Below are 22,555 nucleotides of genomic sequence, written 5' to 3'. Positions count from 1 at the left end.
TTCTTCTCCCACACGGGCAAATCAGTCCTCAAAGACAGAGGGGTCCCTTTAGATCTGCAGCTCCCTCCTTCCTGATACTCTGGCCCACAAATCCTTTCTATCTTGGCCTCCTTGACCTCTTGGTGTCTCCTCAACTCAGTGAGGTCCAGGATCTGTTCAGGTTCCCTTTCCCTGTACGGGGCTGTCTCCAGTTGGGAAGCTGGTATAATTGTAGGACTCATCTTGTTTGAAAAACACGTAGTCCAAGACTCTGATCCTTTGGAGAAGAAGATCAATGTCTGAAAACTATTTAACATATTCTGCCTGGTTCTCCAGTTGTTTACGGCAGAAGGATAAACCTACTCCCTGTTAGTTGATCTTAATCAGAAGCAAAAATTTTTTTACTCATTTTGAAAAAATCTGACAGTTACAGAAAACTTGCAAGAACTTCTATATACTCATTATTCAGATCTCATTTCCAACTGTCCCAGTAATGTCCTTTAGAGCAAGAGGACCCGGGATAACACATGGCACTCAGTTGTCTTGTCTCCTTTGACCTGGAATACTTTTTTTTAAATACTTTCATCATGAGATTGACAGCTTTATAGAAGTCAGATCAGTCTTTCTGTGGAATGTCCTTCAATTTGAGTTTTCTAGTATTTTCAAATGATTCGACCGAGTTATGCCTTTTTGACTGGAATATTGCAGAAGCAATTCTGTGTTTGTCTCTATTAAGTAGCACAGGATGCCAATTTGTCCCATTACTGGTGTTGAATTTGACCACTATTAATTTGGCATCTATCAGGCCTGACTACAAAGTTACTTTTTTTCCTCACTCTGTAATTAATTAGTATTTGGCAGGGAAGTTCTTTCAGATGTAAAATCCTATCCCTTATCTTCTCATCTGCTAGTTTTAGCATCAACCGATCTTTTTTGGTCTCAATTGTTACCATCTTAACTGCCAATTGGTGATTTTCTAGTTCCATCATCCTTTCTGTATTCATTAGGTGACTTTCTACTTTAAGTGGGTAACTCAAGGATTTCTATTTTGTCCAATAGGTTATAATCTGTTACTATCATCATTTTGATACTCAGATTGTCCCAGATGTGGCCAGTGAGAACACCTTCAGGGTAGCTTCTGTGTTCTTTTGACACATCACCCTTATTCCCTAAGCACTTCCATATTTCCTGGTACAGGAGGATGTTCCAGGTTTATTTCATTCTTTCCTCGCCCAGCCCTGGAGTCAACCTCTTTGCCAAGCAGCCCCAATTCCTTTTAATGGAGACTCATACTTTTAAGATCTGAGAGCTATGTGTGCTCACTGCTGCTAGACAATTGCTGCTCTTATTACACCTTCTCGGCGAACAAAGCCAGGACACACATGCACGTATCTGCACACGAACACAGATACATCTCTTCTTACTTCTCCATCTATACTGACCACCATGAATTCCACACGGATGCCGCCTACTCCACCTCAGCACCACAGGGTTCACCTGCATCTCTGTCTCCCAGGCCTGTAACTCCCTTCTCCAATAGTGAGAAAACTGGCCTCCATGACCCTGCATACACTTCCCTACTCCATCTCCCTGCACGCTGCCAACCTCCCACACCCGCCACGCCACTGTCCCCCTCACACCCCTCCTCTGCCTGTCCCTGGCCCCACTGGGCTCCCTTCCTACTCCACTGCAGCTTGCCTAATGGCTTTTTGACTGGAATGGCAGACAAGCAGGCACATCTTGCTTTTAAAACCAAAATACATTCCACGAATGTGTTTACTTCTGCTTTAACAGAGCCCCCGGGTTTCGTGCAGAATAAACGCTACAATCCAAATTACAATTATTGAAAGGGAAATTAAATCCTCACACTTAAAATCTGATTTATCAGCCTCCAAAACAACAAATTCATGCTTGGATTTCATTAGGTCCATTTAAGAACTTTGGCAATTTATTTCTGTAGTCTCAACGGTCTCCTCGAAAAATACCCTGCGCTATTTTTTTGTCCCTTTCTATTTTTAACCTCAACTTTAATAAGACAGGACAAATACTTTGAATTTAATGTATACACTGTAGGTTATTAAAAATCAGGTTTCAGGGGTGCCTGGGTGGTTCCATCATTTGAGCATCCGTCTCTTCATTTCGGCTCAGGTGATGTACTGACAGCACAGAGCCTGCTTGGGATTCTCTCTCTCGTTCTCTCTCTCTCTCTCTCTCTGTCCCTCCCCTGCGTGTGCTCTCTCTCGCACTCAAAATGAATAAAACATTAAAAAAAAATCAGTTTTCAGGAAAACCACCTCAGTTTTCAGGAAAACCACCCCAGTAAATCAGGAGATTACCACCAAATCTCCTACCATAAATTTAATGTGCCACTTTCTGCATGAGAAAAATTGTTTCAAGTATTTTTCACTAGTAACTTCAAAAATGTGTGGTTATCCTAGAAAGCAATCATCTGCTCGTCTGTGCCTAGGTGGCTCAGTCAGTTAAGCGTCCAATTTCGCTTAACTGATCTCTTGTTTTGTAGGTTCAAGCCCCACATCGGGCTCTGTGCTGACAGCTCAGAGCCTAGAGCCTACTTCGGATTCTGTGTCTCCCTCTCTCTCTGCCCCTCCCCCACTCGTTCTTGTTTCCTTCTCTCTCTCAAAAATAAACAAAAACAAAAAAAAAAGAGTTGGATGCCTTACCAACTGAACCACCCAGGTGTCTCCCCTCGATTTTTTTATTCAAAAACTTCCCACATCACATAAGCTTGTCTATGAAACACAACGTGGCACTCCAGCTCATGCCACATGCCAGTCCACCTTCAAGTTTCATCTCCCCAGAAATACTCCCTCAATGCTGAAAGAACCCTCTCAGTTCCCAACTCTGCAGCCCAGGGTTTAATTCCGCTCTGAAGAACTTGACCATGTGAGTGTTCCTACTGTTCACTGTTCATGTCTGTCCGGGTATCCTAGCTTTTCAAAGGACTATACCCAGTATTTAGGGGTTTGTCAGAAAGCTGCTGCATTTTGTTTGATCAAATACCTTAGGAGGACTCCTAGACAAAGGTAGACAAAGGTTTCAAACCAGAACTAGTCACTGAAACTGAAGAGAAAAATGAGTAGCAAAGATAGGGCTTGGCAAAAACAATAATTCCCCACAATCCACAGCCGGCTGTCGACAGCCGCCTCCCAAGTGATGCCCCAGCACGTTAATGTGCCACTTTTAAAACTTCCATCTTGATGGGGGGGGGGGGGGGGGCAGGTGATTGTAGGTTACTATATTCAAAGGTTATGTCATTACATCCAAATATCACCATCAACATACAAACAGGAGACATAAACCAAGCAAAGAACTCACTTTTTAATTAAACATAAAACTATAAAGTTTACAAAGCACCTAGTCTTCATCATAGCCGCCTACCTAAAGAGACCCACTCCCATCCATCGTTCCTACGCCAGTGAGGGAGCAACGAGTCACCCCGGCCCAGGGCAGGCACAGCCCGGACAATGGAGCATGTGTGCGCTCTGACCATCGCACTGGGAGCGCCGCTCGAGTGGAGAAGCCGCTCCGCCTAGCTGGCCGGTGGCGCAGGGAGACGACTGTGGCTCTGCCATTCCGGCTTCCACATGCCGGCTAACACGCACTGGGCCGGGTCTCTGCTCTCCAGCAAGGGAGGCGGACGAGAGCTTCTTTGCACCTACGAGGGGTGTCCTCTCATTTCTCACCAAACGGTGAGTTTTCAAGACAAACTCTGCAGGGGCGCCTGGGTGGCTTAGTCGGTTAAGCGTCCGACTTTCGCTTAGGTCATGATCTCGTGGTTCGTGGGTTCGAGCCCCGCGTCGGGCTCTGTGCTGACTGCCAGCTCAGAGCCTGGAGCCTGTTTCAGATTCTGTGCCTCCCTCTCTCTCTGACCCTCCCCTGCTCACGCTGTTTCTCTCTCCTAGAAATAAATAAATAAATAAATTAAAAAAATTAAAAAAAAAAAAAAAGACAAACTCTGCAAACAGGGAGTGGGTTGTGAGCACACCGCCTTCCCTAATGCTGTGGCTCGGGGCCAGAGGCGGGCAAGCGTGGAGCAGATGGAGTCCTGGCAAGGTCTCCGCTGTCCCTGCATTCGCAGCATCTGCTCATTACTCAGAACCTTCGCCTGCTTTCTCTAATGCTCCAGGAAAAGCATTTTGATTTGATTCATTTCGGTACGGTAACGTGCAACACAATTAGTGGTAAGATCAAACTGGAGTATGGCCAGTGCTGACAATCGGAAACAAGGCAGAAGAAATATGAGGCCGGTGGGTTGGAATTCAAAAAATCACAACTGTGGATCACCTTGCCAAGTCTCAACACCCCAGGTGGGTGTGCAGTGTTCTTGCAGGGCAAGGAGGCTGAAAAGGAGATAGGGATGACTTCCTTGCTCCCAAAGCGGCTCCATCTCCCCTCTGGATCAGACTCTTTCTGTGGAGAATGCGTGTGTAGACCTCAGTGGGTACAGAGCCTCCCTTTGGCACAGCCAGACAGCCGAAGTTCATTAACTCATTTCGTCATCTTATTCTTCTTTTCTGCAGGGCAGTCGCCAATATTCCACAGCAGACCCCACAAGGTACGTTGCTTTTTCACTGTGTTGTGCCTAAGAAGTGCCCGTCCGCTGCTCCTGGGAAGGAGCAGTATCAAAATGTACATCTGATGATTTCAATCCGTCTTTGCCCAGAAGTAGCTACTCATGAATATGTTGGTATAAACATCACAGTGTCAACCTCTTAAACTGAAGTGCGACCAAAGACAATGCCACCTGCGGTCGGGGAGAAACATGAAGGGCTGGGTAGCCCATCAATTGTTAAACCCCAATCAGATTGGTCAAGCCAGCTGAGTGAGAGGGAAGGTTCTCACCAAAGAAATAATCCTAATACCAAATGAACTGGAGACCAACCAAAGATTTCAGCATAAATGATGGAAGCACTATAGATTTGATCTATCCTTAGAGTAGTGTTGATCCCCCTAAGCATGTAGTGAAACTCAGAATACAAACATCATGGTGTAAGAGTAAACGACAGACAGATCAGTGGGAGTAGAGCATAACATCCAGAAACAGACCTGGGTACTAGGAGAATCTCGCGTCTAAAAACTTATAAAGGCAGCACCTCAAACCAGTTAGGTAGGTAGGGATGGGCTTTCTAGTAAGAGATGCCAGAAAAAAAATTCTCAGGTTCATATTGTATACTGTCCCAGGATGAACTCTACATTGGCCAAGATTCAAGCATGAAAAATAGGCCCTAGCTTATTAGAAAGAGGTACAGTAGCAGGTACAAAGGTGAAAAAAAATTCTTAGGCTAAGAGAAATGTAAACTGAAACTACCTTTGGGTACCATTTTTTTTTTTTTTTTTTTTTTTAATATTTTAGTTTTCAGTTCTCTCTACACCCAACGTGGGGCTGGAACTCACAACCCGAGATCAAAAGTCGCACTAACATTAAAAAAATTAAAAAAAAAAAAAAAAAAAAAGGGGCGCCTGGGTGGCTTAGTGGGTTAAGCATCCGACTTTCGCTTAGGTCATGATCTCACGGTTCCGTGGGTTCGAGCCCCGCGTCGGGCTCTGTGCTGACTGCCAGCTCAGAGCCTGGAGCCTGTTTCAGTCTGTGTCTCCCTCTCTCTCTGACCCTCCCCTGCTCACGCTGTCTCTCTCTCTCCTAGAAATAAAACATTAAAAAAATTAAAAAAAAAAAAAAAAAAGTCGCACGCGTGCTCCACCGACTGAGCCAGCCAGGCGCCCTTGGATACTATTTCTAATCTGTCAAACCGACAAATACCTAGATGTCTGAAACACATCTTGCTGGGAAAACTGTGAAGGAATAGGCATACTTACATACCTTGCTGGTGAGAGAGCAAAACTATATAAACTCCATTTGCATTTACCCTCTGATTTCATCAGTTTTATAAGAAACTACCCTTCCTGCACATACAGGAAAGGTGTTACAGGCAGGGTCTTTCACTACAACACTGTAATGGCAGCAGGTCAGAAACCAGTTCCTCGGGGCGCCTGGGTGGCTTAGTCGGTTAAGCGTCCGACTTTCGCTTAGGTCATGATCTCGCGGTTCGTGGGTTTGAGCCCCGCATCGGGCTCTGTGCTGACTGCCAGCTCAGAGCCTGGAGTCTGTTTCAGAGTCTGTGACTCCCTCTCTCTCTGACCCTCCCCTGCTCACGCTGTCTCTCTCTCTCTCTCTTAGAAATAAATAAAAAATAAATAAAATTAAATAAAATTTAAAAAAAGAAACCAGTTCCTCAATAAGGGACAGGGTCAAGGAACCAAGGTCCTTATACACATCGAATACTGTGCAGGTATGGAAAAAAAGAAGGGGCTGTTTTTCTCTACACAGACATGGACATGCTTTCAAGACGGGTCATTAAGTGAAAAAAGCCAAGGTGTAGAATAATATAGAGTAATATGTGATCTTTCACTTAAGAAAAAAGGGGAAAATGGGGTCCTTGGATGGCTCACTAGGCTAAGTGTCTGACTTTAGCTCAGGTCATGATCTAGCGGTTTGGGAGTTCAGGTCCCACATTGGGCTCTGTGCTGACAGCTCAGAGCCTGGAGCCTGCTTCAGATTCTGTGTCTCCTCTCTCTCTGCCCCTCCCCCGCTCATTCTGTCTGTCTGTCTCTCTCTCTCAGAAATAAACATTAAAAAAATTTTTTTTAAAGAAAAAGGGGGGGAATAAGAATATTCATATTTGGTTATATTTAAAATACTGAAATATCAGAAGGACAAAAACCTAAAATATACGGTTGCTTTAGAATGGAGTGGACGAAATAGGTAAGAGCAAGACTTCTCAGCGTGTAATCGTTTATAACTGTTACATCTTATATCCCTAAAAATGTAGTCAAAAACATTAAGTTACAAGATAAAACCCACACACTTATGGATTAAAAAATTAAATTATGGGGCGCCTGGGTGGCTTAGTCAGTTAAGGAGTCTGGCTCTTGATTTTGGCTCAGGTCATGACCCCACGGTTTGGGAGATCAAGCCCCACGTCAGGTGCTGCTGCGCTGGGTGTGAAGCTTGCCTGGGATTCTCTCCCTCCCCACCTCTGCCTCTACCCTCCCGCCCCCACACACACACTCTCAAAAAGTTAGAAATATACACATATACAACTACCATCTTGAAAAATAAACCGTAAATAAGGTGCACTGGAAGACAAGTGACCAGCTGAACAAACACACTCGTGTAGGCATGGCAAGGACTCCTTCCTTATCCCTTTCTTTCCAATCAGAAAAGAGAACCCAGAGAAAAAACAGGGACAGATAGGAACAAGCCATTTGCAGAAAAACAGGGGAAAAGTAAGACAATGAAATTCAGTGCATTCACATAAAGGCAGACAAAGACAACAGGAAATGCCATTTCCACCTGTCAGACCGGCATGAATAAGCCATCGTTCTCATCCATTTTGGTGCGACCATTAACCGGTTGAACCGTTTTGGAGGGCAATTTGGTGATATTTATCAAAACGTAAAGCGTCTGTAGCCTCCAACCCGGTAATGACTAGTAATTTACCCCATAGCTGGACTTGCACGCGTCCATCGTGATACTTGAGGATATTGCTTGCAGCGCTGTTTTTAATAACAAAAATAAACAACCCAAGTGTGTGTCATTAAGGGCCCTGATAAATAAATCATAAATACAGCCACTTCCTGCCACAGTCCACAGGATGAAAAATAAAGTCTACCTACACATGCCAATGTGAGAAGATACCAAGATGCGTCATTAGGTTATTAAAAAAAAAAAAAAAAAAAAAAAGGCAAGGTGCAGGACAGCACATCACACAGGGCCCCTGAGCACAGCATGAGAGCGACAGAGGTGGGGGCGGGACGGAACATTCGAGCTTCTCTTTGGATACGTTTTCTTTTCATTTTATACTTTTGCTCTGTTTGAATTTTAACTGTATCTTTTAAAATCAAGTTTTAAGAATATATTCTGGCCATCATTTGCCGCAGGAGGCAGGCTCTCTACCCTATCTACGTGGCTCCCCGGTGTTTCTGTGCAGCAAGAGGGAAGGGGGGACAAACGTGACGGTCACCAGTAACACGGAACCAGCAACCCGCCGGCCCCATCTCCTCAAACTGTATTTTCGAGCTCACAAGACCGGGGATGTAGGGGTGCAGATCAACCAGGTGCCCCTTTATCCAGGCGTCTGTGTTTACGATTGCATTGGCAGTGCGCTATGACGACCCTGGCGTGGTCTGGGACACACCCTCACACTTCTGGCTGCACCCCTACCAACTCAACCCCCACTGAATCACTCCGTGGGCCTCTCTGGACCCCCATTTCCCCACCTGAAGAAAAATGTGGGTACACGCACATGTACATGGGAGGGGGAGGCCAGGATTCTCAAAACATAGGATTCTAATGGTACTACCACCTTTGCATACTTGTATTAAAAAAAGAACTCACTGGTGATTTGGAAAGTAGGAAACACACTCAAGCTGATCTGTTATCCATCCAGGATCTCGATCAACAGAGAGGAAACCTACATACCACAGAAGCGGCTTGGCTGAATTTCTAGAGGCTGAAAAAAATCTACCAATGGTGTCTACTAATGCCAACCTGAAAGAACAGAGTTCATGTTGTGAAAGCAATAAACTGAAAATATGTTCAAGATTTCGGCCCTATTTTTTAAATGACATATGGATCTAAAACTGCCCATGAGCTCCTTTACTGCCGTTTCGCCCCTCTGAGCCAACCACGGATTCTGAAGATGGGCAACAGAACCATGGAACGAACAGTAACATTCCAAAATATCTTGTGCTTCACCTTCCAGGCAAGTGGGGGAACCAAGCTTAGAGATTCTACCTTCACAAATAACGGAAGGTAGGAACACGGGCTGTCATGGCCATCAGAATCATCATTCCTGTTGGCTACAAAACAGTCAAGTGTTTCATGACTTAGGTAAATACAAGTTTACACTCTTCTTACCTAGTTCCGTAAATCCACAGCTGTGCATACACAAAAGAGTTCTATCAATCCCAGGGAGAGCACGGATCACCGTCAATTAGCTTGTACGGTATGCATGCGCCAGGAAAAGGTAGGCACAGACTTTTATTTTTCTATTTCCATATTTGTCGATAGATTATCTGTCTACCCCCCCCTTCCCTGTTCCCTTTGGACTGAGCAGAGACTGAAGGAAAAGTAGGCCAAGTATATTTAATATTTTATACCAAACAAGCTATTTGCTTAAGATGGCTTGGCCAGCCTCGTGTCTGGCACAGAAACCCAGTCTACCAGCTCCAGTAGGAATTAAACACCAGTCTTACTGGGTGCTGTGCTCCAGTGCCTACTAATGCACGGACGGTTAGCGGCCAACTTCTTCACATAAAGGCAAAGAGCGGGCGTCTGTGTGTGAACATGTGTGTGTGCCCACGTGTATGTGTGCAGGGATTACAGGGGGGAGCCGGCCACAGCTGCTTAATTTTTGTAAAGCTTTTTTTTTCCTCCTTAATAGGGAGGAGGGTTGCGGTTACTTACCATCCTCATAAGCCGCTACCGCCAGCGAGCTGTTTATCCTCACAAAGGAGACATATGGCTGCATTCCAGGCTCGTCCTCCTCATACTCCGATTCCAGGAAAGGGGCTGTGTAGCCCCAGGTGCGGGTGTCCCACACCCTTACGTCCCCTGATGTGTATCTGGAAAAGAAGGGCACGCTTGGTTCCAACGGGGCCCGGAGAGCAGGGCCGTGGTGGAGGAGGTGGGGAGAGCCTTACAGCGACAGGGCAAGATGACCTGGTCGGTGTGGTTTAGACGATTGGCTCCAACGAGAGAAAACGTGAAGCAGGTGACAGAAGGCTGTCACCACAGTCACGTTCTCACAGCACAACGGCGACAGTGCAACGAGAACGGCACACGCAGCCCTGGAGATGAAGATCTCCTCCACGCCGCGCCGCCCAGGGCGCCACCCCGCCTTCTCCCAGCAGAAATCTGTACAAGTCACAGTGTTCACACACACGCACTGAAGACAGGGACAGAGACACGCGAAGGGCTAACGGTCTTACAAGCACGAGCTTTCTAATGCCTCATCCAGGCATCAGATCTGACTGACTACATTCCCTAAAGACTAATTGATTTGCTGAAACAATTCAATCTTGCCTCTCGCAGCCAGACAATGCTGCTTTTCCCTGAAAGGCTCTTGCCCGAACACATGACACTCCCCAGCTTTGCCCGCTTAGGAAGCAGGGGCACTCGCTGTCTCCGATCACTACTGCCACTCCAACAAATGACTCTCGCCATCAAAGCCAAGGCAGGACAGAAGCTGCTCAGACACCAGGCCCCACAGCCACGAGGACGAGGGAATGGCCAGACCAGGCGGTGTGTGGCCCGCCAGGGAGGGAGTCACACTCAGCTCCTCGCATCTGCTGCAGAGGGTTCGACTCAACACGTATGGCGACTGTGGGGAGGTGACTTAGGAAAGCTCTAGTAGTCTAATGCTGTACCCCCCAAGCACAGAGACAGGCAGGCGGTGTTAAGCAGGTTCAGTCTTCCTGAGGCCCTGGCCATAGGTCCTTCAGAGCTTCTTGGCTCCAACACTGAAAGTATAAACACTCAAACAAGACAATCCCTGAGATTACTTACCTACTGAAATCTATCACATGGTCTATGAAGTAGTAGTTACAGATCGGTTTCTCATGTGAGATTTCTTTATAAACAAAGATCACTTTGAGAGAGAAGGGCTTCGTTTACTGAACGTAGTGGTATTCCCCTCAAACTACTGATGGTAAATACACTTGTCATGTGATTCAAAGGTGGTTCTGTCATGCAAGTTCCCTCCGTTGGGGATTCGGCTCGCCGGAGCCTGGGGAGTGCACGGGTGGTGTGAGGAGCCAGTGGGAGGGATGTGCTTTCTGAAATCGGATCAGGGAGCTCTGCGGGGCCGCTGTTCCTCCAGTAAATAGGAACATCCGCTCTGCGAGTGTCGCAAAGCCTGGCAATAAGCAAGCAAGAGTGGATATTGCTACCACCACGGCCCAGGCACGGCCACTGGCTCCCAGGTCGTCCGGGCAGCATTCCAGATCACCCTTCCTACTGAGGAAACTACACAAGAACACACACCGCTGCACCCCATCTACCAGGCTCCCCGTGACACCCCGACGACAACTCCAGCGTCCCCTGGACAAAGGCACTTGCTTGGCTGTAGCAACACTCAACACAGATAACATGCCTGACTGTCTACACTGCGCATGACTAGATTTTCCAGGTTACATTCCATGTGGGAGGAAGGAGCCATTTCAGAAAAGAAAGGTGAAAAGGGCGGTGATGCGCCCGGAAGTACAGAGAAGGGGCGGGAGACACAGAAAGGGAAAGGGTACGCAGGGGTCAGAGCACGAAGGGACTTCGGGGCGTGTCCACCTGCTGGGAGGTGGGCTTCCTGTCCGGTGATCACCAGTTCGAAGGGCCACACCCACCGGGGACCCCAGGGCAGCATCTCAGCGGCCTGAGCTCCAGCCCCAAGGCCCCGTTACACACACAGTTCAGAGGCAAAACAACAAAACCCAAACTTGAAAAGCTGCTGGACCACACGCAGCAGTGAGCTGGGAGGCACAATCCGATGCCCCCCCGCCCCAGCCCTGGGAGGAGGAGGGAGAGGGCACACAGGGCACCACAAAGAGCGCTCTAGTAACACGTGGAGGGTCCTGATGGGCCTGTCCCCCACACAAAAGTCCCACTCCCCCGGAGACGCCATGTGTCTAGAATTAAATGCATGTGCTCCTAGAAAGGCTTCAGTTCACGCAAATTAGCCTGTTGCTGAATTCCTTCCTTTCCTCAGTGACCCTGTTAGTCCCAGTCACTGGGGCAAAACTGTGAGGCTCCCCCACCCCACACGTCCCCCGACACTGCCCTCTGTGTTCACGTGGCCACGTCCTCTCCGTTCCCTTGCCCAGGGATGCCACTCTGGTCCAAACCCCTCAGCGCCTCACAGCCCCTTAACTCTGAGCCTCCCTCAAAGTCAGCCCCGCACAAGCCAAGCCCTCAAAAGTACCTGATGACATGAACAGTCCTCTCTGCCTCCCTTCCCCTCCACACTAGACCAAGTCCCCCTGTGATCCAGCCTAGGCGACAGCAGCCTAGACTTTTTTCTCACGACAACTGTGTGTGTGTGTGTGTGTGTGTGTGTGTGTGTGTGTGTGTGTGTGTAACTGCTCATCTTCCCAAGAACCTACAAGCTTCTCAAGCCAGGGGCTGGGCCTCCCTCACAGCCGTGAGCCCGACAACTAGCGGACTCGGGCCGGAACGGCACTGGACGCCGGGCCTCGCACGGAGAACCCTCCCCAAACCAGCTGCCAGCCAGTCTCCTCTTCGCCTCTTCCTCAGCAGGAACCAGCCTCCAGCCAGGCCCACCATTCCTGGCTCCCACGTACTCTTATCTCTCATCTTTGTTCAACTGCCCGCCTTTCTGGGGTGCTACCCCCCTGCACACCCAGCCCGGTGGGTCCCAATGCTGGCTGCACCTGAGAATCACCTGGGGCTGTGCAAACTCCTGATGCCTGAAGCACACCCAGACCAGTTAAAACCGGACTCTCCGGGACTGGCACCAGGCCATCAGTGTCTCCACTGTTTAGGCAAGATGGAGAACCCCTGCCCTAGCCCAAGCCTACCAACCCCTCCATGTCTGGCACAGGCCCTCCTCCCCCACCCAGGAAGCCTTCTCTGACTCAACTACCACGCCCTGTGCCTGAAGAAATGGCATTCATCACAGTTACATTCCATGTGTCAACTTCAGGGTCAAGTCCCTGAGAAGGCCAGATACCAAGTTATTTCCCTCGCTGTGGCTTACACACAGCCAATGGTAAACAGTGGCTGGAAGGGGGTGTCCACATGTAACAACCTGATCGGTTTGAGTGGCACCTCCTTCTACTCCCACTGCCGACGGTCAGTGATGCACGCAGGACACATACACCAATAGGTATTAAATTCCCTGTATTTACTTCCAAACTGATTAAAGTATCTATAAGAGGGGCGCCTGGGTGGCTTAGTCGGTTAAGCGTCCGACTTTCGCTCAGGTCATGATCTCGCGGTTCGTGGGTTCGAGCCCCGCGTCGGGCTCTTTGCTGACTGCCAGCTCGGAGCCTGGAGCCTCTTTCAGTCTGTGACTCCCTCTCTCTCTGACCCTCCCCTGCTCACGCTGTCTCTCTCTCTCTCTCCCCTAGAAATAAATAAAAATATTTAATAAAAAATATTAAAAAAATAATAAAGTATCTATAAGAACACAAGATAAGCTAAATTACTTTGGTAAAGAAGAACATTTTCGTAGATATCCATTTAAATTAATTTCATTCATGTCTAAAGAGCACGAGAATAGATCGATGGTTTTTTTCTTTTCTTTTTGTTTTTTATAGTTTAAATTTAATTTCACAGAGAGCATGTGAGCCAGGGAGGGGGGCAGAGAGTGACAGAGAGACAGAGAGAGAGAATCCTAAGCAGTCTCCAGTCATTGCAGAACCCAAAGCAGAGCTCAATCCCATGACCCCGAGATCATGACCTGAGCCAAACTCAAGAGCTGGGCGATCACCTGACTGGGCCACTCAGGCGCCCCAAAGGCATATATGTTTTGTTGCAAAATATAAAAGACTGTATGTCTCCTTTCTGAGCAGGACAGAGAATAAATACCGTTTCAGGAGGTGCTGGGGGATGACTCAGCGACAGACTCTAGAATCCAATGCAAGCGAAAGCAGCCACAGCCAAGGAGATGAGACTCCATGCTAATGAACTCGTGCTCAAGAAGCTGACATTTTCATGAGGGCAAAACACCGGCTGGAGCAGAGGGAACTGGACCAAACACTAAATGTGATCTGAAAGTGCTTAACGCATTGGCCAGGAGAAGCAAGAACAGATACGGAAGGGAGGTGGGGGAAAAGCCGATTTTCCTCCAGAGTTCCAGATGTCTTTATCGCTGCCTAATGACAATTACACTCGACCAATTAAGACGCCACTATGACAGCTGCATTGTCGGTAAGCCTCTGGACCCCAATGTCGATGGCCCTCTAATTAGTGTCTGTGCAAAGTACAACTGCAACTAATATATTAGCTGATGTAAGAGCACTAAAGAAAAACGGAAGGAGAAAGAAGCCTTTTCAAAATGAGGGAGGGCGTCCCAGCCCAGGGCACGGACCGTGGCACCGTCCGCTCTCTCCATCTCCTCCACGCTTGGCAAGGTTACCTCCAAATAAATAGGTCAGAGACCACAGCTGATTTTTTGTTCAAAGAATGGGAAGAGAGCCTCTCGCAAGCTCGGCACGCCAGAGCAATTGCCAATTTACAATGATTTACCACCAAAGAGCTTCCATTAACCAGTAAGTTTCCACTAAATGGACTACTCATTTGGACTAAGAGACCCGAAGGAAAAGAAGAAAATGCTGTACAGTTAAAACAACAACCACCTTTAGCCTTTCTTCCTGTATAAATATCCAAAGGGGGGGCAGCAGGAGGAAAAGGGGGTGTTTACACTGGGCTGGCACGTGCCTGTACTATCTGCTAAAAACACTTTTTCCCAAGGCTCTCATGACAAACCGGGGGCTGTGTTGATTTAAGAACGCTGTAAGTCAGGTTAAGCGACTTACCCAAGGTCACAAAAAAAACATTTTAGTGGCACAGCTGGGATCAAAACAGGTCCCCAGGCTTTTCTCAAACTGCTGCCTAGCCAACAAGCCAGGCTGCCCCCTCCGAGGACAGACTCTTTAAACAAACACGGCTTTTCAGAACCATCCCCATTCAAGAGCAACGTAAGGAATCTATTGTTTTCCGTACTGTGACTCGGGCTGCAGGACCCAGCCCCTGAACCGAACTCGCCAATTCTACCACGGTCTCTAACTGGAAGGGAGGAAGCCAACGACAAGGCTCTGCATGCCGGCAAGGGGTGGGAGGCCGCGTGGGTGCGGCGGGGGCCGCCCACACGCCCCGCACAGGTCAGTGACGCAGGAGGACGTACAGAATGGCTGATCCAGCCTCACTCTCTTCGGAGCCACATTCAGACAACCAGCCCCAAAACCCAAGTCACGATTCTCTTCTGACCAATACTCGAGGTAGCCAAAGGAGCCTTGTTACGAGGCCCCGGGCCAGGAATGCGAACGCTGCCGTGTGTGTGTCCAACCCTAGAAACCAGCAGTGGCTGCCTGAGCCCTGTGTGGAGGATTCTGAAGCTGAACCGTCATAAATGCCGTGATGGATTATTAATGGCCCATCCCGGGTTCAGGACTGAGGAGTAGCAGCGCGTAGGGAACTGGTTTGCATCCCCGCCTCATACAAAACTCTGCCTGCCAACGCGCACTCATCCGTCCGGACCCGGCCGAGAAGTCACGGCCCTGAAGAGAGCCGGGCCTGACTCCGCGCCCGTTCTGGGTGCCTCTCTCCCTCGTGTGCTTCGGTGGGCGCCCTGCCCTTCCCCTCCCCTAACATCTCCCACACTATTCTGGGACCACCTGGACTTGTAGCCCTTGGCGGCCAGGGAGCGAGGGAGGTGGTCTGCAGTCTTCCTCTGCGCTTAGTGAATGCTGAATGAACGAATCTACCGACTTAAACTCAGAAGACAGAAGTGGTTTAGAGCCTACAAAGCAATTCGGCGGAGGTCCCACGTTTCAAGAAACCTTTTTTCCCTTAACATGTAGGGGCTTTAAGAACTATTCACATGTCCGTACTTTATTTAGTAATAACCAGAGAGTACAAATCAATGAAATCAAGAGTATTTACTGTTTTCTATGAAACATGACTGTATTGTATTATGCAATTAACAAAATGAACTCAATCCCACAGAGCATCCTTCTGCGGAAAAGCACTACCATAGACATCAAGTGCAGCTTAAGACGCATCAATTGAAAAATAATGAACATCTTAATGGACCTTACGAGATACATGCACTACACACTTAAAACTGTTTTCCATACATCTTGGTTAATCACAATCAATAGAGTCAGAGTCAATGATGGTTATGCAGAGTTATTGTAGCTGTGGCCCTTCTCATTACTCCTTGGAGAACCAGAGATGGATAAATGCAGTCATGAGTTCACTAGTATTTATTAAGGACATTCTGCAGCTCCTTCATTAAGGATATAATAAATGTAATGCTCTTCTCCAGTCTCTTATCAATATCTTACCTCAGACTTATTTACCAGAAGAGCATGCATACCTCACGGCAGAAAATAAATTTAAAAGTATTTTTAAAAAAGAGGTCCCTAACGGATAATGATCGAATTCCTCATGGGAAACAGTCCAATGTCATGATGAGCAGCAGCACAAAATCTATAGAAGCCAAGGTTGAAAGGAAGACTGTCACGAGAAAAAGTTCCTTAACAGGGAGAAAGATAAAAAGCATGTCCTTCCAAAGTATAAGCGAGGGGACATTTACCTAACACATCTTCACCACCGGTCTCTACTTACAGAGCATGTTATCTCAAAAATCTCAGAGCAATCCACAGGTATTACCCATATTTTATATGTTCACCCGAAGCTTGCCAAGTATAAAGCCTCATCCTTGCTGTCTTTAGCTCCTGCGTAGAATATATTTTAAAAATGGGGGCAAATACACACAATTTCAGAGCAAAGCCATTTGTGGCAATGGTACATGGCCAACTAAAAGGCACATTTTTAATTACTGGGAAAAAGTGGAGGGAAAAAATGGCTAAAAGCTGGGTATTTCAAGTTACCTTAGACGTGGGACTGTGTCTGAATCACGATTTTCCTATAGTTCTTAATTAGAAATAATGAGAAAATTCCACTGCAAGTGCAAACTGAACCAGAGATTCAGATGTTCTATTTTACATACAGAAACTGGACGCTCAGAGCTCTGCTTCCCGCCTACAGAAGCCCGGACGTCCAGGTTGTGTGGACAGACAGAGCCAATAAAGGTAAATGCTGGAACCATGGCCGGAAGTCTCCTGGCTGCTGGAGAGAGGTGCCAGCGCTTTGGTCACGACTCTAATTGGGCACACTTGCCTCAAAGGGAACAGAGGTGGAGGAAAATGAGGGAGACCAAATGGGACGGCGATATCTTTAGGGAAAGAAGAGCGCTAATATTTTGCGACATTAAGTGCTAGTTTGCCCCTCCAACCACCCTTGGTGGAGGAGAAGCACCGAGGCGCGGTCACCATCCCCTCCAGCACAGGCGGAAACCGTCCCCTGAAAAGGCAGACACATCAGCAGGGAACAGGGCAGGAAAACATCAAGGAGTGTTGAGAAAAACCTCAACACAGAGAGGGTGCTTCGTATTTTTTAAACCCAGAGGGGAGAAAGAGGTCCTCGAATGGGGCATGCTCTCTTCTGCAAACCGAAATGTTCTGACTTGCGAATCTTAAGAAACAGTGAGGACGGGCTGTGATGCCAGACACCGCCATGCACCCGGGCATCTGGTAAAAGCTTCCGGGGAGCCGACCGCTTCCTGGAGGGCAGCGCCCAGGCCTCCAGCGGGCCCCAGGAGGACTCGGTCCTGCACGCCTCACCTGGGGCCCTCTCCTTCACTAGGCGGCAGGGGAGCAAATCTCCTCCTGGCCCATTTCACCCAGACCCACCGCTCAGGTCTACAGGTGGCCGCTCTGAACCCATGAGGTCAGCGGTGTTCGGCGCTCTCACTGGCAGAGTGCAATGGGGGCAAGAAGAGCAGACGACGCACCACGCAACAGGACGGGGACGCTCTCCTGTGCTCCTCTCCTCTCCTCAACAGAACCTGAGGCGTGTTTGTAAATTCTCAGAGCTGTCGTCGCCAAAGGAAACACTGAAACCATACCTCCCAACCACGGATGATCCACAAACTGTCCGGAGTCTATCCCTTCTTCTAAATACAAGAAAGGCACACAGGGGCCCTCGCCACGTCATCGCAGGGCAAGCGCAGCCGGCGGATGAACTCTGAGACACAGGAGGTTTGCTGTGTGCCCACTGCTGGCTTCTGAACACAAATTTTTTCTCAGGTTCAAGAAATGAGAGGGGTGTCTGGGTTAAGCATCAGACTTTGGCACAGGTCGTGATCTCACGGTTCGGGAGTTCAAGCCCCGCGTCGGGCTCAGTGCTGACAGCTCAGGGCCTGGAGCCTGCTTCGGATTCTGTGTCTCCCTCCCTCTCTGCCCCTCCCCTGCTCACACTCTCTCAAAAATAAGCAAATTTTTTTAAGAAAAAAAATGGGAAGTTTTAGCTGAAAGAACAAAGTCCAGGTTGTGTCTGACTTACTCAGTCACAGGTGAAGAAACTTCTACTTTTCCACTCAGCAAAGAAAAGAGCGGCTGCAGACGCCTCTGGGGTGCTGCACGCCACTGCTCCGTGGCCAAACGAGACCACAGAAAGGCAAGAGGGTCTCAACAGGAGCCTGGGCAGGTCAGAGACGCGGTAAGGACGCGCAGAAAGCGCGGGGCCTCAGAGGCGTGACGAGTTTTCATCCCATGCACGCTTTCCTCAAGGTTTCTCGAGCGCCGGGTCCGGGGTAAGGCTCCGAGGGTACAGAGACGCTCAGTACACCACCGCCACCATTGTGAGAGGGAGACAGTCACCAAGACACGACAGTGCCAGGGCGCGGAAGGGGATGGGCCAAGCAAAGGCCACCAGGTGGGGAGCGCAGGTGACCCGTGAGAGCGCGAAGCTCTGTGGAAGGGCTGGGACGGAGCCGTGCCGCGGGAGGCACGTGCGTACGGCCCTGTCGGAAAGGAGGGAGGTGTGTTCGGGAGAGCAGGCTTGAGGGATGGTTTGGAGACTTCAAAACAAAAAATTAGACTGGAAAGAAGTTGAAGGTTATCGAGGCATTTTAAAAGTAACTTCTTGGGGCGCCTGGGTGGCTTAGTCGGTTAAGTGTCCGACTTTCACTTAGGTCATGATCTCGCGGTTCATGGGTTCGAGCCCCGCGTCGGGCTCTGTGCTGACTGCCAGCTCGGAGCCTGGAGCCTGTTTCAGAGTCTGTGTCTCCCTCTCTCTCTGACCCTCCCCTGCTCACGCTGTCTCTCTCTCTCTCTCTCTCCTAGAAATAAAATAAAAAATAAAAAAAAAAAAAAAAAAAAAAAAAAAAATAAAAGTAACTTCTTGGGGCCCTTGGGTGGCTGAGTTGGTTAAGTGTCCCGCTCTTGGTTTTGGCTCAGGCTATGATCTCGCAGTTTCATGGGTTCGAGCCCTGCAGCTTGGGATTCTCCCTCCCTCTCTCTCTGCCTCTCCCCCACTCGCACTGTCTCTGTCTCTCTGAAATAAAAAAAATACAAAAAATATTTTTAAATAATTTCTTAATCTGGAAAATGTGCAAATTCATTCCCCTAAATCCAGTAATTCCATAGATGGGACTCTAGCCTAGGGAAATATAAGGCTGGGGATAAAGGAAGACATGTGATTCTTTATTCTACACACATCTGTGGAATTTAAAGGCTCTATAATAAGCACGTGTTTTATAATTTTTAAAGAAGGTTGGTAGTGCACACCGTCACAGTAGCAAATGAGGGCTCAAGAAGGCAGCCCTGGTGCCCGGTTCTCCACATGGACACCCCAGAGGAAGGGCAGAGTGGCACACCCACGTGCCAGTCCCAGCTCACCAGACCACTCGGCCTCAGCTGGCCACCGGAAACAAGTGCTTTGGAGCAGTCAACCTCAACAGTTCCTTCCGGACTTAAAACTACATGATTCTAGGGCGCTTGGGTGGCTCAGTCGGTTAGGCGTCTGACTTTGGCTCAGGTCATGATCTCGTGGTTTGTGGGTTCGAGCCCCACGTCGGGCTCTGTGCTGACAGCTCAGAGCCTGGAGCCTGCTTTGGATTCTGTGTCTCCCTGGCTCTCTGCCCCTCCCCCATTCGTGCTCGTGCTCTTGCGCTCTTCCTCTCTCTCAAAAATAAACATTACAAAAAATTTTTAAGAAATACATGACTCTAAACTGAAAAGACTAAGAAATCAAAGAACAGACAAGAGAAATTGGGAATTTCCTGCAGTTTACCACATAACGTGTAGTGTACAGGTGCGAGCGTGGTCTGTACATGAAACTGTAATACTTCCCTCAGACAAAATGCCGTACATGCACTCTGGAGCAGTCAATGACATTTACATGCCACCTCTAGTTGTAGAAAAGATGGTTATAGGGACGTCTGGGTGGCTTAGTCATTTGAGCATCCGACTCTTGGTTTCAGCTCAGGTCACAATCTCACAGTACGTGAGTTCGAGCCCCGTGTCAGGTTCTGCGTTGACAGTGCGGAGCCTGCTTTGGATTCTCTCTCCCTCCCTCTCTCTCTAAATAAACAAACAAACAAAAAAATAAATAGATGTTTACAAATTAACTGTACAGAAAATACGTGGCTGTGAATTATTTCAAAGTAAAGCCACAGCAGAAAACAAAAACGTCAAGGTGAAGCTGTGCTATATGCTGCAGACAGTCACTTCCCCAGGAGTCAGGAGGCGGGCAGCTATTGGAGTGGGGGTGAGTAGGCCAGGGGGCTGTAGACGCCTGTGGGAGAAGAGGAGACTTGAGTTGGGCCTTAGGGACTGGGTTCTTTTTAGGGTGATGAAAATGTTCTGGTCGATGGTTACACAGCCTTGGGAATATGCTAGAAATTATGGACTTCTGCAATTTAAAAGGGTTCATTTTATGGTATATGATTTATATCTCAATCTTAAAAAATGAAGAAGACATGGTCAGAGGCAATCAGGACACTGTGGGAAAAGCCTAAGTTACCCTGAGGAGAGTAATCAGGAGAAAGGTAGGTTGGAAACCAATTTTAAAGGGCTCAGAACATCAGGAAAAGGGAACTGGAGATGACCATCTAGGAAATAGTAAGGGAAGCAAAGACTCGTGGGAAAAAGAGCAAAAGAGCAAAAGCCCTGAGACTAGCATCTGCTTACTCTGCTGGAAGACAACCCTGGGGTTAGAGGCATCGTCCAGGCCCTGCTCATTGGAGGTCTGGGTCTCGTGTGGCCTTGAGTGAAAGAATACTTGACGGTTCCTCTGGTTCCGAGTGAAAGGCAGAGCAAGGGAGACGTAAGCCGGGGTCGCCTGCAAGGCTAAGTGTAATGAAAATTACTCTAGGCCTAAGCATCGCGACTCCGAACCAGAAACTTTCACACGGAGGCTTGAAAAGACGGAAGCAGCAGGAGGGTTTGTAACAGCCTCTGCTGTCAATTATACGAAATAAACTTAATAGGTTTCAGGGCAAAGATGTGACACAGGTTAGCTCTAGGTGCATAAACCTTAAGCCTCTGAACAAATTCCACCTATGACCAAAGGGAGAGAAGGAAAAGCAGCAAAATCAGAGAAACGCCGGCCGAGGAGCGGGGAGAGCGAGGGTGAAGCGGCTGGCATCTCTGCACGCAGCTCCTGGGAGACGCACAAAGCCGGGCGAGTACAACATTGATTGGGAGTGAGGTAACCACAAACACCGCCGTCTCAAATGAAAAGGGATTCAAGATCTGACCCAGAAAACAAGCATCGTAACCACCAGATAAAATTTTAATGATAAACACGAGCTCTGCACACAAGCAAGACCCAAGTGCCCAGTGCTGGGCCATAAACGTAAGGTTCTCTGAGGAAGAGGAGCCGGGAGGAGCCTCTCTGACCTACAGATCGCGTTTCATCCTATCGACCCACAAAACTCTGCCATCGCTTTGCGTCGTGCTGGCATCATCTGTAATGTTGAGCAGACCTCGGGGGAACGGAGAGGCAGGAGAGGGCGGGCTGGCATCTGGACTCGCAGCCAGCCTGCCTTTGTGAGGTCCATGTCCAGAGATAAATTCATACTTGGCTTCTGAGATTAAAGTCCCCTTTATCTCTAATTTCTTTTATGACTCTCAGTCCAAACTCAATATTCTGTCCTCAAAGGCCTCCTGACATATCAGGAGACCCCTTTAAGCTAGAAGGACAGAGGTCCTTTCCAAGTTACCTTGGGGTCTTAGAATTTACGGGGAGGAAGGACCTTACGTAGCATGAGCTCTTCGGCCCACGCTTCAGCAACAAGAGACAGAAGCCAAAAGCCGCACTTCCAGATTTGTGGTCCATTCATCTTCCTAAAAAGAGTCGTTCTACAGCACTTACAGCAAGGGCATTAACTTCTAAATTGTGGCCAGCAAAACAAAAGCTAAGAGACAGTGTTCCTCCTGTGCAGATCTTGTTTAAAGGCAAAGATACTTGGGGTGCCTGGGGGGCTCCGTCGGTTAAGCATCCAGCTTCAGCTCAGGTCATGATCTCATAGTTGATGAGTTCAAGCCCCACATCAGGCTCTGTGCTGACAGCCTGGAACCTGCTTCAGATTCTGTCTCTCCCTTTCTCTCTTCCCCTCCCCTACTCACACTCTTTCTCTCTCTCCCTCAAAAATAAATAAACATTAAAAAAATTTTTTTTAAAGCAAAAATATGTTTTCTAGACACAGAACATTAAACTAATCTGTTGGAGTGTCAACTCAAATGGTGTCCTTCAAGGAATGCTTAGGGTTAGTCTTCTTGGAGCGCCTGGGTGGCTCAGTCAGTTGAGCGTCTGACTTTAGCTCAGGTCATGATGTCACCGTTTGCGTGTTCAAGCCCTGCATTGAGTTTTCTGCTGACAGCTCAGAGCCTGGAGCCTGCTTTGGACTCAGGGTCTCCCTCTATCTCTGCCCCTCCCCTGCTTGTGCTCTATCTCTTTCAAATTAAATGA

The 22,555-nt window shown here is 48.2% G+C and overlaps 1 protein-coding gene and 1 long non-coding RNA gene across 2 annotated transcripts in view; one reads left to right on the top strand and one right to left on the bottom strand.

The window, feature by feature from the left end:
- Window positions 1-22,555, bottom strand: part of FBXW8 (F-box and WD repeat domain containing 8) — a 117,496-nt gene that overhangs the window by 58,652 nt on the left and 36,289 nt on the right. The window contains exon 5 of the mRNA XM_039216412.1: window positions 9,467-9,624. Coding sequence (XP_039072343.1) covers window positions 9,467-9,624 — 158 coding nt within the window. The remainder of the gene's footprint in view (window positions 1-9,466; window positions 9,625-22,555) is intronic.
- On the top strand, window positions 3,559-4,555 carry LOC120219633. The gene is made up of 2 exons (XR_005525350.1): window positions 3,559-3,689; window positions 4,521-4,555. It is a non-coding gene; the product is annotated as an uncharacterized LOC120219633 (long non-coding RNA).

This window comes from Hyaena hyaena, unplaced genomic scaffold (assembly GCF_003009895.1).
Source record: "Hyaena hyaena isolate Hyena2069 unplaced genomic scaffold, ASM300989v1 scaffold_0, whole genome shotgun sequence".
Taxonomy (NCBI): Eukaryota; Metazoa; Chordata; class Mammalia; order Carnivora; family Hyaenidae; genus Hyaena; species Hyaena hyaena.
Note: the sequence above shows the minus strand (reverse complement) of the source record. Positions and strands in the feature narration are given on the sequence as shown.